The sequence below is a fragment of the Natator depressus genome, chromosome 11 (genome assembly GCF_965152275.1).
Source record: "Natator depressus isolate rNatDep1 chromosome 11, rNatDep2.hap1, whole genome shotgun sequence".
Taxonomy (NCBI): domain Eukaryota; kingdom Metazoa; phylum Chordata; order Testudines; family Cheloniidae; genus Natator; species Natator depressus.
The window spans coordinates 72174-84690 of record NC_134244.1 but is presented as its reverse complement, the minus strand read 5'-3'; the positions used below and the strand labels follow the sequence as shown (position 1 = coordinate 84690).

The following is a 12517-nucleotide window of genomic DNA, read 5'->3' as shown; positions in this document are numbered from 1 at the left end:
CTTTAATACTAACCTGGCACCCAAGTTTCTAAACTGCCTGAGATTTCCCCTCAGTATTGCCACCCTCCAGTTTCCTTACCCCTCAACCTCCTCCTGCTTTCAACACTACCAAATTTGGGTTCTGGCAGCACTGCATACCTGGTTAGAAAGTTGCACAGTACTCCATGAATTTGTCATTGATGTCCATCAGTTTTAGGAGAGATGTAATGTTAGAAGTATTACATCTTCCCACCACACCTGAGTAGCAGCAGCAGCTGCTCCAGCTTCTAGGACCTTGGTTCCCTCTGGTGACCCTGCTAGTTGACCCTGTGTTGCATTTTTCCAGTAGTGCTCAGCAGAGCCAGTCTTCTGGTGCAGCTGCTGGGCAGAAGCTTTAATCTGGACTCCACTCGCCCTCCATGCTGCAGTTTTAGAGCAAGAGTGAAGGTACACTAGGTCAGAGCTATCGATCCTAAACTTGAAGCAGTGTGCCAAGCAGATCCCCACCCATCCCTAGGCCTGGAGGTTTGGGGGCATGAAGATCCCAGCTCAATTCCCCCTCCCAAGGGCATGGGAGCAAAGATCCCAGTAGCTATCTTCTGGCTTGATGGGGCAGGGTGGTGCTTGCCCCCACCAGCCTGAGGGCCTTCTAGAGCCCAGGAGACCAGCAGGAGCCGGGCAACAGCAGCAGATGCAGGGGCCCACGAAGAAGCGAAAGTGCAGCAATAACGGATTTTGAATGCAGTGAGGGAGAGGGAATGAGAGGGGAAAGGGTGAGAATGAAGATCAGGGAGAGTGAATGGCAATGGCAGAGAAGAAGAGAGGAGTGACTAGAGAGCGCGTGCAGTTTGTGGGGGGGTGGAAGGGCTGCCTTCATCAGTATTAAACTCAACATCTGGTCAGAGTGAACATTTTTCAAAACAGAGCAATCAGGATTTGAAAGTGTGTAGCACTTTATTCTGGCTGAGGTTCCACTTGTAGCCAATTCGACCATAGACTTGAACAAACAGTGACCTGTTATGTCTCAGTGGCTGTCCAATGATTGTACAGATCCCTGTGTACTAACAAGCTACTGCCTTTGAGATTGTCTATGCACAGACAATTGGTTGAAAGTTATGTCTGTGCACAGACCCACAGCAAATACGCCGCCTCGGACTCTCACACTCTTACCAGGATGGGGACAGAATGTCAGAAATTGAGGCAGCCCTCTTTGTTGTGGGCATGTCGTTATAGTTCTGAGGACAATTCCCAAAGAAAGCAGAAAGACTTACAGTAGCCAATCAGTGTGCTGGGAAAGAGGCTAAATAGCATATTTTAATATTCTGTGTTTTTGGCCTTAGAGTTCATTTAGCCCAGGATATGCTTATTACTTGATAATCAGGAAGCAATTATAGAAATTTAGGAACTGCCATACTGGTATCCTGTCTCTGACAGCAGCCAGTATGAGAGGCTTTGGAGGAAGGAGCAAGGAATCCTGCAATAGTCAGTTATGGAAGAACCTTCCTAAAGGGAAAATATCTTTCTAATCCTACTAAGTAAATTTTGGATTATGTCCAGAAGCAGGAGGGTTTATCACTTTAGGTAACTGGAGGAAGCTCCCTTTCTGTTTAATAACTCATTGCTAGCTGAGTATGTTGGCTTTAAGAACTAGTGGGTGAGGTGTCAAGCCCCTATTTTAATTGTTTGCTTTGTGTAAAAGGGACATATGGGAGCATCTGACTCAAGTTTTACATCTAGTTATGTGGCTGCTGGATCCTTGTTGTTCTGTACCCATCTGCCCTAGACTTAAAGAAGTTGATCTTTTCCTTTTTTTCTAGTTTCTGGACAGTGAGGAGGAAGTGGATGTTTATATAGACACAGACGAAGAATTCTGCAATGGCCGGGTCACAATCTTCAATGGCTCAGGACCACCCTATTTTCACAGTTATCTCTATATGAAGGGTAAGTGACTGTAGTCTATACCATGAAAGCATTGAGAGTACCTTGTTCTTCCAGCTTCTTCTCCCTTCCTTTCTCCACACATTTTTCCTGTTTATTTCTCTACTTACATTTTTTCTGTCTCTTTATCCAAGACAGCAAAGAAAAAATGGGAAATCTCTGCAGAAGAAAGATTTAGAAGGGATTAGAGTGGATATCCCTGTTAGTGAAACCCTTTTATACACACCAGTTTAGGGTGCCCATTGAGGTGTTTGCAGTTCAGATGAGCAAAACTAAACTACAGCATTGGGGAGATAAAACAGCACAAAATATTGGGTGGAATATGTAAAGACTGGATAATCTCTAGGATGCTTGCATGACCACAGAGGAGGTAATGCCAGGGAGGAAGAAGGATTTCAGGTTGCAGGGAGATAGCACCAGGTAGAGACCCTTCGGAAAAGCAAGTTCACACCCATGCCGCTTCCCCCTGCCAGAACATAGGCACTAAATCCCTGTTACTCAGAATTTAAGTGGCCTTAATTTGGTTTAGTTTAATTCACTTCCAGAGTGAATTGAGTGGAACCAAATTACGGTCACTTTAATTCTGAATGAATGTGGTCCCACAGGGGTTAATGCAGTTTAACTAATTAATTTCAAATTCACACCTTCAGTTAATTCAGATTAATTTTCCTGGATGTCACTGTGTAGATGAGCCCTAAAACAATGGCCAGAACCAGCTGCTTCAGAGGAAGGTGCAAGAAACCCCCAAGTGGATAGCTATGGAATAACATGCCTAGAAGGGAAGGTTTTTTTCTAATCCCCTCAATTAGTGAATGCTTTATATCTTGAAACTGGAGGATTAATGACTCTTCTACATTTGTAGTCCTTTCTATTGTAATTTGGGATCATAGAATCATAGAATCATAGAATATCAGGGTTGGAAGGGACCCCAGAAGGTCATCTAGTCCAACCCCCTGCTCGAAGCAGGACCAATTCCCAGTTAAATCATCCCAGCCAGGGCTTTGTCAAGCCTGACCTTAAAAACCTCTAAGGAAGGAGATTCTACCACCTCCCTAGGTAACGCATTCCAGTGTTTCACCACCCTCTTAGTGAAAAAGTTTTTCCTAATATCCAATCTAAACCTCCCCCATTGCAACTTGAGACCATTACTCCTCGTTCTGTCATCTGCTACCATTGAGAACAGTCTAGAGCCATCCTCTTTGGAACCCCCTTTCAGGTAGTTGAAAGCAGCTATCAAATCCCCCCTCATTCTTCTCTTCTGCAGACTAAACAATCCCAGCTCCCTCAGCCTCTCTTCATAAGTCATGTGCTCTAGACCCCTAATCATTTTTGTTGCCCTTCGCTGGACTCTCTCCAATTTATCCACATCCTTCTTGTAGTGTGGGGCCCAAAACTGGACACAGTACTCCAGATGAGGCCTCACCAGTGTCGAATAGAGGGGAACGATCACGTCCCTCGATCTGCTGGCTATGCCCCTACTTATACATCCCAAAATGCCATTGGCCTTCTTGGCAACAAGGGCACACTGTTGACTCATATCCAGCTTCTCGTCCACTGTCACCCCTAGGTCCTTTTCTGCAGAACTGCTGCCTAGCCATTCGGTCCCTAGTCTGTAGCGGTGCATTGGATTCTTCCATCCTAAGTGCAGGACCCTGCACTTATCCTTATTGAACCTCATCAGATTTCTTTTGGCCCAATCCTCCAATTTGTCTAGGTCCTTCTGTATCCTATCCCTCCCCTCCAGCGTATCTACCACTCCTCCCAGTTTAGTATCATCTGCAAATTTGCTGAGAGTGCAATCCACACCATCCTCCAGATCATTTATGAAGATATTGAACAAAACCGGCCCCAGGACCGACCCCTGGGGCACTCCACTTGACACCGGCTGCCAACTAGACATGGAGCCATTGATCACTACCCGTTGAGCCCGACAATCTAGCCAGCTTTCTACCCACCTTATAGTGCATTCATCCAGCCCATACTTCCTTAACTTGCTGACAAGAATACTGTGGGAGACCGTGTCAAAAGCTTTGCTAAAGTCAAGAAACAATACATCCACTGCTTTCCCTTCATCCACAGAACCAGTAATCTCATCATAAAAGGCGATTAGATTAGTCAGGCATGACCTTCCCTTGGTGAATCCATGCTGACTGTTCCTGATCACTTTCCTCTCATGTAAGTGCTTCAGGATTGATTCTTTGAGGACCTGCTCCATGATTTTTCCAGGGACTGAGGTGAGGCTGACTGGCCTGTAGTTCCCAGGATCCTCCTTCTTCCCTTTTTTAAAGATTGGCACTACATTAGCCTTTTTCCAGTCATCCGGGACTTCCCCCGTTCGCCACGAGTTTTCAAAGATAATGGCCAAGGGCTCTGCAATCACAGCTGCCAATTCCTTCAGCACTCTCGGATGTAACTCGTCCGGCCCCATGGACTTGTGCACGTCCAGCTTTTCTAAATAGTCCCTAACCACCTCTATCTCCACAGAGGGCTGGCCATCTCTTCCCCATTCTGTGATGCCCAGTGCAGCAGTCTGGGAGCTGACCTTGTTAGTGAAAACAGAGGCAAAAAAAGCATTGAGTACATTAGCTTTTTCCACATCCTCTGTCACTAGGTTGCCTCCCTCATTCAGTAAGGGGCCCACACTTTCCTTGGCTGTGTTCAGTTTTGGACACCACACTTTAAAGATGTGAACAATTGGAGAGGGAGCAACAAAAATAAGAGTTGTAGAAGCGTGACCTATGAGGAACGGTTAAAAGAATTGGGCATGTTTAATCTAGAGAACATAACACTGAGGGGGAACATGGTAACGGTCTTCAAATATGTAAAAGATTGTTATAAAGAGGATCAGTTCTGTTTGCTGAGGGTAGGACAAGAAGTAATTGGCTTAGCTTGCAGCAAGGGAGATTTAGTCTAGCTATTAGGAAAATCTTTCTAACTGTAAGAATACAGGAACAGGTTACCTAGGGAGGCTGTGGAATCCACATCCTTGGAGGTTTTTAACATGTTAGACAAATACCTGTCAGGGTGGCCTAGGTATACTTAATCCTGCCTCAGTGTGGGGGGATGAATTTCTATGATTCTATTTTTCTTTATTTGAGTTAGCTAACAATTTCCATTATAAAAGATATTTGTAAACTTTTGTGAGAGGTCTAACACTACCATTGTTTGCATCAGGGCCTTGAAATTTGGCAGAGAAAGCCTCGGGATCAGAGAAATGCTTTTTTCTTGTCCAGTGAAATTCCGGTATGGTTTGACCAAGATATAAACTTATTTGAAAACTTCCATTTTTTCAACATGGTTAACAGTGGATGATGCCCTGGTGTTCTGTACTGGAATTGGTGGTGTTTAATATGTTTACTCATGAATCTAAAATGGGGTGAACCATCAATCTACACAAGATGCAGCACTGTTTATGTTAGTCAGAAGTACAGAAGACTGTGAGAAGCATCAGAGGTCCTACCCAAGTAAGGTAAATCTACAACACATTGGCAGATGAAATTTAGTGCTAATAAATGCAAGGTAATGCGTGGGAATAATTTTAGCTACTCATGGGCATTGCTGGGTTCAATATTAACTGTCAGAGACAGAAAAGAGACTTGGACATCATTATAAACAATCCAACAAAAACTTCTGTTTAATTTTGGGGTGAAGAATAATACTGATTATAAATCACCCAGGATGCTGGCATCTAAAATACTTGGTAACATTTTTAATGCTGATGCAGAAAAGGCAGAAGTGTTCTAAAATAAGTCCATACTAGAAAGAAACAGGATGATTAAGTAGTTTCCAGTCCATTAGTAATGGACAAAGTTAAATAGCATCTACTGTGGACAAACATTTTTAAATCAGCAGGCCTGGATAACTTTCACCCAGAAGTCCTAAAAGAACTGGCCAAAGAGCTCTCTGGTCCACTGACGTTAATTTTTAATAAATCTTGGAAGACCAAGGGGAGAGTGCTAATGTTTTGCCAATAGTCAAAAAAGGCAAGCAGGATGACCTGAGTAACTATAGGCAGGTAGACTGACATTAATCTTGGGCAAAATAATGGAAAAGCTGGTATGGGATTCAATTAATAAAGAATGGGAATATAGTTAATTGTTAGCCAAAACATATATGTTGAATGTATTAATGGGTATTGTGTGCATTGTCTAAAGATAAAGCAGTATAATACAAAAAAGAGACACACATACCCTTTTCATAGCATGTTCACCTTATACGGAAAGCGTCCTTCTAAGATACGCATTTCAGCTAGTAGTATTTATAGTATGATTTTAGAAGTTACAAAACTCTTTGCACATCACTTAAAGTTTACGTTTAACCCACTTCCTTGTGCCAGTTTTGTCCTTCATACCTTGTTACTTTCCCATAGCCATTTTGAATCCTACATTCCCAGTGTTGGTACTTGGGCACGTTTCCTATTCTCTAGTGCCAGAGCTGACTGCAGCTTTGTACGGTGTTGTGGGAAGCCTGACGTGGGTGAATTGTAGGAAGAGCATAATACTGGCAGTTTCCATAACTGCCCAACAGGAAACATGTCAAAGTGCAGTTAGGGAGTATTATCATGGTTAGTAACACTGGGAATGTAGTTCTTTGATCTCTTGAATGTTTTTAAGACCAAACTGCATGTGAAGTCAAACAATTGGCTGCATCCTTGAGTCAATGTAATACTAATCACACGTGTTTGTGGAAGACAGGTATGGTTAAGCGAACCTGATTTCATTCACTGATGAGGTTACAAGTTTGGTTCATAAAGGAACTTTGTAGATGTAGATTTATACCCTGGCTTGCCACACACTAAGGGTACGTCTATACTGCAGTTAGACACCTGTGGTTGGCCTGTGCCAACTGACTCAGGCTTGTGGGGCGCAGGCTAAGGGCCTATTGAACTGCAGTATAGGTGTTCGCACTCGGGCTGCAGCCTGAGCTCTGGGACGCTCCCAACTTGCAGGGCCCTAGAGCCCAGGCTCCAGCCCAAGCCTGAATGTCTACACAGCAGTTAAACAGCCCCTTAGCTCAAACCCCATGAGCCGGAGTCAGCTGGCTGGACCCAGCTTTTAACTGCACTGTAGACAGGGTAGTGGGGCTCAGGCTCTGGCTTCATCCCCAGGCCCCAGCAAGTCTAACACCAGCCCTGGCAACCCCATTAAAATGGGGTCACGACCCACTTTGGCCTGGGCTCTAGGGCCCTGCAAGTTGGGAGCTCTGGGACGCTCCCAACTTGCAGGGCCCTAGAGCCCAGGCTCCAGCCCAAGCCTGAATGTCTACACAGCAGTTAAACAGCCCCTTAGCTCAAACCCCATGAGCCGGAGTCAGCTGGCTGGACCCAGCTTTTAACTGCACTGTAGACAGGGTAGTGGGGCTCAGGCTCTGGCTTCATCCCCAGGCCCCAGCAAGTCTAACACCAGCCCTGGCAACCCCATTAAAATGGGGTCACGACCCACTTTGGGGTCACAACCCACAGTGTGAGAACTGCTGCTTTAATGTAACGTAATTTATTAGCTTAATATAGAGGTAACTGGGTGAAATTTAATGTCCTGTGACATATAGGATGTCAAACTAGATAATCTAATGGTCCTTTCTGACCTTTAACTCTCTGAATCAATTAATACTGTGATCTTGTGTGTTGTCTCTAACTCAGAAATGATATAGCCGAAATAGAAGGGGTCCACAGATAAATAAAGAAAATAATTAGAGTAACAGAAAGACTTTCAGATAAAGAGAGACAGGAAAGATTGGGAATGTTCAGTTTAGAAAAGAGACTATGCAGAATCCCACAGCTACAGGACTATTTATGTTAGTAAACAACAGGAGATGGTTGTTATCTGAGTGAATGGTGAGGATACCTATGGAAGCCCTCTTTTCCCTTTTCTCCCTATAAGGTGTGGGGAGCTCCTTCCCAATGTGGTGCTTCGGGGTGGATACTGGGGCCATGAGGTGAGTCCAGGGACAGTAACCGGCAGGAGCTCAGCTGAGTTCTGTCTCCCCTTCCCATCCTTGATAGGCTTTGTGTATCAGGGGTTCCCAGTGCAGTGGGTATTGCTGCCAACTGGTGTTCCGTGGAGGCTGAGATGTCGTATGGGTCCCTCTCTCTGGTCTGGTCAGAACATCTTTCAGGATCAGGATGAGAAAGGCTCAACAGAGTAACAGTGGATTCTGGGGTCCCCAGGAGATGGTGATGCTGACAGCCTTGGTGGTGAAGCTTGCTCCTTCTGGTCCACCCATCTCCCAGCCAGCAGTTGTTGCCAGACAGCCCAATTCTCCCCACAAAGTTTTTATTTAAGGATTCCAAAAGGGGAGTGATGGGCTAATCTCCTCATTATTTTCTTAATCAATTAGGCCTAATTTCCAAGTTGATACACCAATTTGGATTCATTGATTTGCAGTCCCACGCTCCTTGTGTTTACAGACCTATTAACACAATCCTTGAGTTATATCAGTAGGCCTTTTTGTTTGGATTAATTTAGTTATTCTGCCTCCCTTTTGCACCTTTCCCACTGACATTTTTTGATATAGGTTATTGTGATATTTTATGGATTTTCACTCACTTGTCACAGTTGAGCTTACAATTGTAATAAATGGGTCTACACATTCTCCCTAAGATGTCCTTAGTGGCCCCCATGCTGATGGAGGACTGCCATGGCAGAACCTAGGTAGTTCTCTGTGTGCTTGGCATTTACTGCTGTGTTACAGTCCTTCTGCATTACCTGAGTGGCCCAAAGATGATGTAACTCCGCTTCAGAATGTGGCCCAAAGTCTTTAAATTCAGATTGAATATTTCTTTCTAAAGGACATGTCTGTAGCTCAGTCACAAGGTTTTGTGCTCATTGTAGGATATGGTGGCCTGTGTTCTGCAGAATGCCAGACTAAATAATTGTAGTGGTCCCTTCTGGTTTTAAAATCTGCGTATAGAGCAGCCTCTGTTCTGCAAGAGGCAGTGTAAACAACAGAGCAAGAGCATAGTGAGGTGAACATCCATCTGTTTTGCAAATTTGGGAAAGCAGCGTGTGCACTCTAGAACAGAAATACGAAGGAGTGAAGGAGGAACTGTTTGTACTGCATGCATGGGGAGGAGTTGTCATTGTTGGTGCTGGTCTTCACTTCGCAGGAATTCCTGAATCAGTGATGGGAGGAACCTCAGAAGGTGCCAAGGTTTGGATTACATAAAGTCCTGCTTCAGCCATTGTGGCGGTTCAATGATGAGACAGAACACAGATTTATCCAAGCAAGCAAGCTGGTTAGCTGAAAAGGGCTGCCCCCTGTCAGCTTTCCACCTTCCCTTTTATTATATTTCTCCCCCCTGCACATTACCTACTTCCACCGCAAAAAGACACAACAAAGGAATACATGACTTTGATTAATATTCTTATTTTCCAGCCTCTATCTACTACAATCCTAATTCTCAGGCCTTGAGGCCAGGCCAAGGAAGCTTCCCACGATTACTGTCCTTTAATTAACTTCCCAGGGTTCATATCTGGTCCTCGTCCTTGGATGGAGCAATGTGTTGCTCCTACACAACGGTCAGGGTGTGCCCTGACTGTTTCCAGGTGGATGGACTAAACATGAACCCTTCAAGCCATCTTTAAGATGAACATTTTGTGAACTTTGTTCTTTTTTTCTAGCTTTTCAGTGTTTCTTGGTTTCAAGCAGGCCACAGAAACTTCAGGATGCACCTTTGTAACAGCATCTTGGCACTTCAGACAAACTGCAAATTAAAAAATGAGAAGCAAGTGAGAATTTCTACAAATTCTACAAGAAAACAAAAGCAGAGTGCACTTTTCACTTCTCAGAAACTGTTCATGTTTGGTTCAACCTCTGATTCTGTTCTTTCTTTGGCCAAAGCCTAATCCCAGCCATATTTCTATTCCAGTCCTCAATTCCTTCTATGTGTGGCCAGGCACGGATCTGAAATCGTGCCCAGCTGTCTAATTGAGACACAAGGATTAGACTAGGGAGATGCGTGATGCTGCAGGTTTGATAATGTCTTGTGCTCTTTCCTTTCTGCAGGGGGTCTGATGAACCCCTGGAGACGGCGATGGTGTGTTCTGAAGAATGAGGCCTTCATGTGGTTCAGAACTAAGCAAGAGGCCCTGAAGTCAGGCTGGCTCTATAAAAAAGGAGGCGGCATGTCAACTCTGTCTCGCCGTAACTGGAAGCGCCGCTGGTTTGCTCTTCGAGAATCTAAGTTGATGTACTTTGAGAATGACAGTGAGGAAAAACTGAAGGGGACAATAGACATCAGAAGGGCAAAGTGAGTGAGAAGAATGAACCCAATAGAACTCCAACATTCTCTGTCCATATCACTAGTGATAAGGGCTGCTGCACTAGCCTAGAAATATTGTATAGGGTTAGAGGAATCCGAGGGTAGAGAAGGAAAATCCGGTTGAATCATCCAGTCAGTCTCTTCGGGATTAGGATTGCTCCCTATTTTCAAGTTCCTTGTCCAGTGTAGGGAGCAGCTTCAGACTCCAGCTGAGGCTGCATGGTAGCCACTGACAGAGGTTGTCCAGGAGAGGCACTAATTCAGCACATCACCCATGTGCTCTGCCCCACCCCTGACTCCATCTGCCTCAGCGCTATTCCAGACAACTCCAGGGTTCCTGGTGGAGTTGATTGTGGGTGAGTTATATTGCTGTGCCTTCCCCCAACCTGTGGGCACATTTTTGGCTGCTAGAGCCAGGCATCCTGTCTTTCACTGGTAGAACCCAGAGATTGAATCAGACCCTCATACTGTCTCCACCTAGAGTACCAAGATATAGTGCTGTCAGACTATTTTAAAAATTAATCACGTAATAAAAAAAAAATCACAATTAATTGCAAATTTAATCATACTGTTAAACAATAATAGAATACTATTTATTTAAATATTTTTGGATGTTTTCTACATTTTCAAATATATAGATTTCACTTACAAGACAGAATAAAAAGTGTACAGTGCTCACTTTATATTTTTTATTACAGTATTTGCACTGTAAAAAAGATAAAAGAAATGGTATTTTTAACTCACCTCATACAAGTACTGTAGTTAAATCTCTATCGTGAAAGTGCAACTTAAAAATGTAGAATTTTTTTTTTTATGTAACTGCACTAAAAAATAAAACCATGTAAAACTTTAGAGCCTACAAGTCCACTCAGTCCTACTTTTGTTCAGCCAATTGCTAAGACAAACATGTTTGTTTACATTTATGGAAGATAATGCTGTCCAATTCTTATTTACAATGTCACCTGAAAGTGAGACAGGCGATAGGGGATGGATCTTGTGAGAACAGGCATTTGCATGGCACTGTAGTAGCCAGCATTGCAAGGTATTTACATCCAAATATCAAAAAATATTTAAATAAATGGTATTCTATTATTGTTTAACAGTGCAATTAAAACTGTGATTAATCATGATTAATTTTTTTAATTGAGTTAATTTGTTTTGAGTTAATCACTTGAGTTAACTGAGATTGACAGCCCTTCCAAGAAACAAAACGAATGAGCAGTCATGGCGGGTGTAACTAACTCCACCTGTCCACCTCCCCGTTTTATTTTCTGGCAACTCAAATCTCTGTTTGCTGATCGGTTTAAAGAAAGTATTAAATTGGTATGCGTGCCTTCTGCTGTTGTACAGTTTAGCTGTACAGCCATTTTAAGGAGGATTCAGAAATTCTTGCTATTGACCAGTGAAATTCCTGTGTTTCAACAAAAGTGTTGACATGCCAGACACCATTCATTTATTTTCTACAGTGAATGGTACAGCATGAAAAATCAGTCATATGGAGTAAATGTGATGCTTATGGAAGTTTTTCAGCTTGCTGGGTCTCACCGTTCACTGTGTTACAGGGAGATTGTGGATATTCATGAGAAGGAGAATGCTCTGGATATTGTGACAGAGGACAGAATTTACCACGTTGTGGCAGAGTCACCAGAAGATGCCAGGTACAAGAGGGAATTTATTATCCATCTTCATTCATTACTGGGTTACTCCCATGCTGCTCCTGCAATGAATCTCAGCTCTGCCCTGGAAAGTCCATTAACTTTCCTCTGCTGGGATGAGAAGGGATTCGTTTCTGAGCTTCATTACATACTTCTCTAACAACAAATATCATCTGTGGACTCCCCATCCCCAGAAATGAGATGGAAATTTAGTCTGTGTTCATGTAGTCATGGAACTTCCTTTCTTCTGCCCATTGTTCCACCACTGCTCTCTTTCTTGAGAGTATACATTACCTTTTGCTTCTGTAATATGGCCTAAGTTCAGCATGACTTTTTGATAAGAACAGGTTTTTTTTCATGCAACACTTATTATAACTGGAATGTCTATTAGCTGATTTATTTATTAAATAAAATCCAAGGTGAACAATACCAGCCATTCATGGTTTCTGTAAATGACTGAGGCAACCTGCAGAGGGAATTTGTTTTATCCAGGAGTCGGAGTGAAAGTTGTAATTTATCAGAGTCTTCAGAGTCATCTGATAAAACTTCAGCAATGTAAACCCAGAGAATGACTCATCCTTCCCTTCAGGCATCCTGGCCTGATGGCAGAAATAAGTATTAAATGTCAGCCCCTGGCCTCACCATAGCAGCATCCATTCCGAGGAAGAGGAAAGCACCTGCACTA

At 43.5% G+C, this 12517-nt stretch overlaps 1 protein-coding gene across 1 annotated transcript in view; it reads left to right on the top strand.

Moving 5' to 3' along the window:
- Positions 1-12517, top strand: part of LOC141995676 (unconventional myosin-X-like) — a 268905-nt gene that overhangs the window by 190856 nt on the left and 65532 nt on the right. The window contains exons 26-28 of the mRNA XM_074966937.1: positions 1797-1920; positions 9922-10165; positions 11740-11835. Of these exons, the coding sequence (XP_074823038.1) occupies positions 1797-1920; positions 9922-10165; positions 11740-11835 (464 nt within the window). The remainder of the gene's footprint in view (positions 1-1796; positions 1921-9921; positions 10166-11739; positions 11836-12517) is intronic.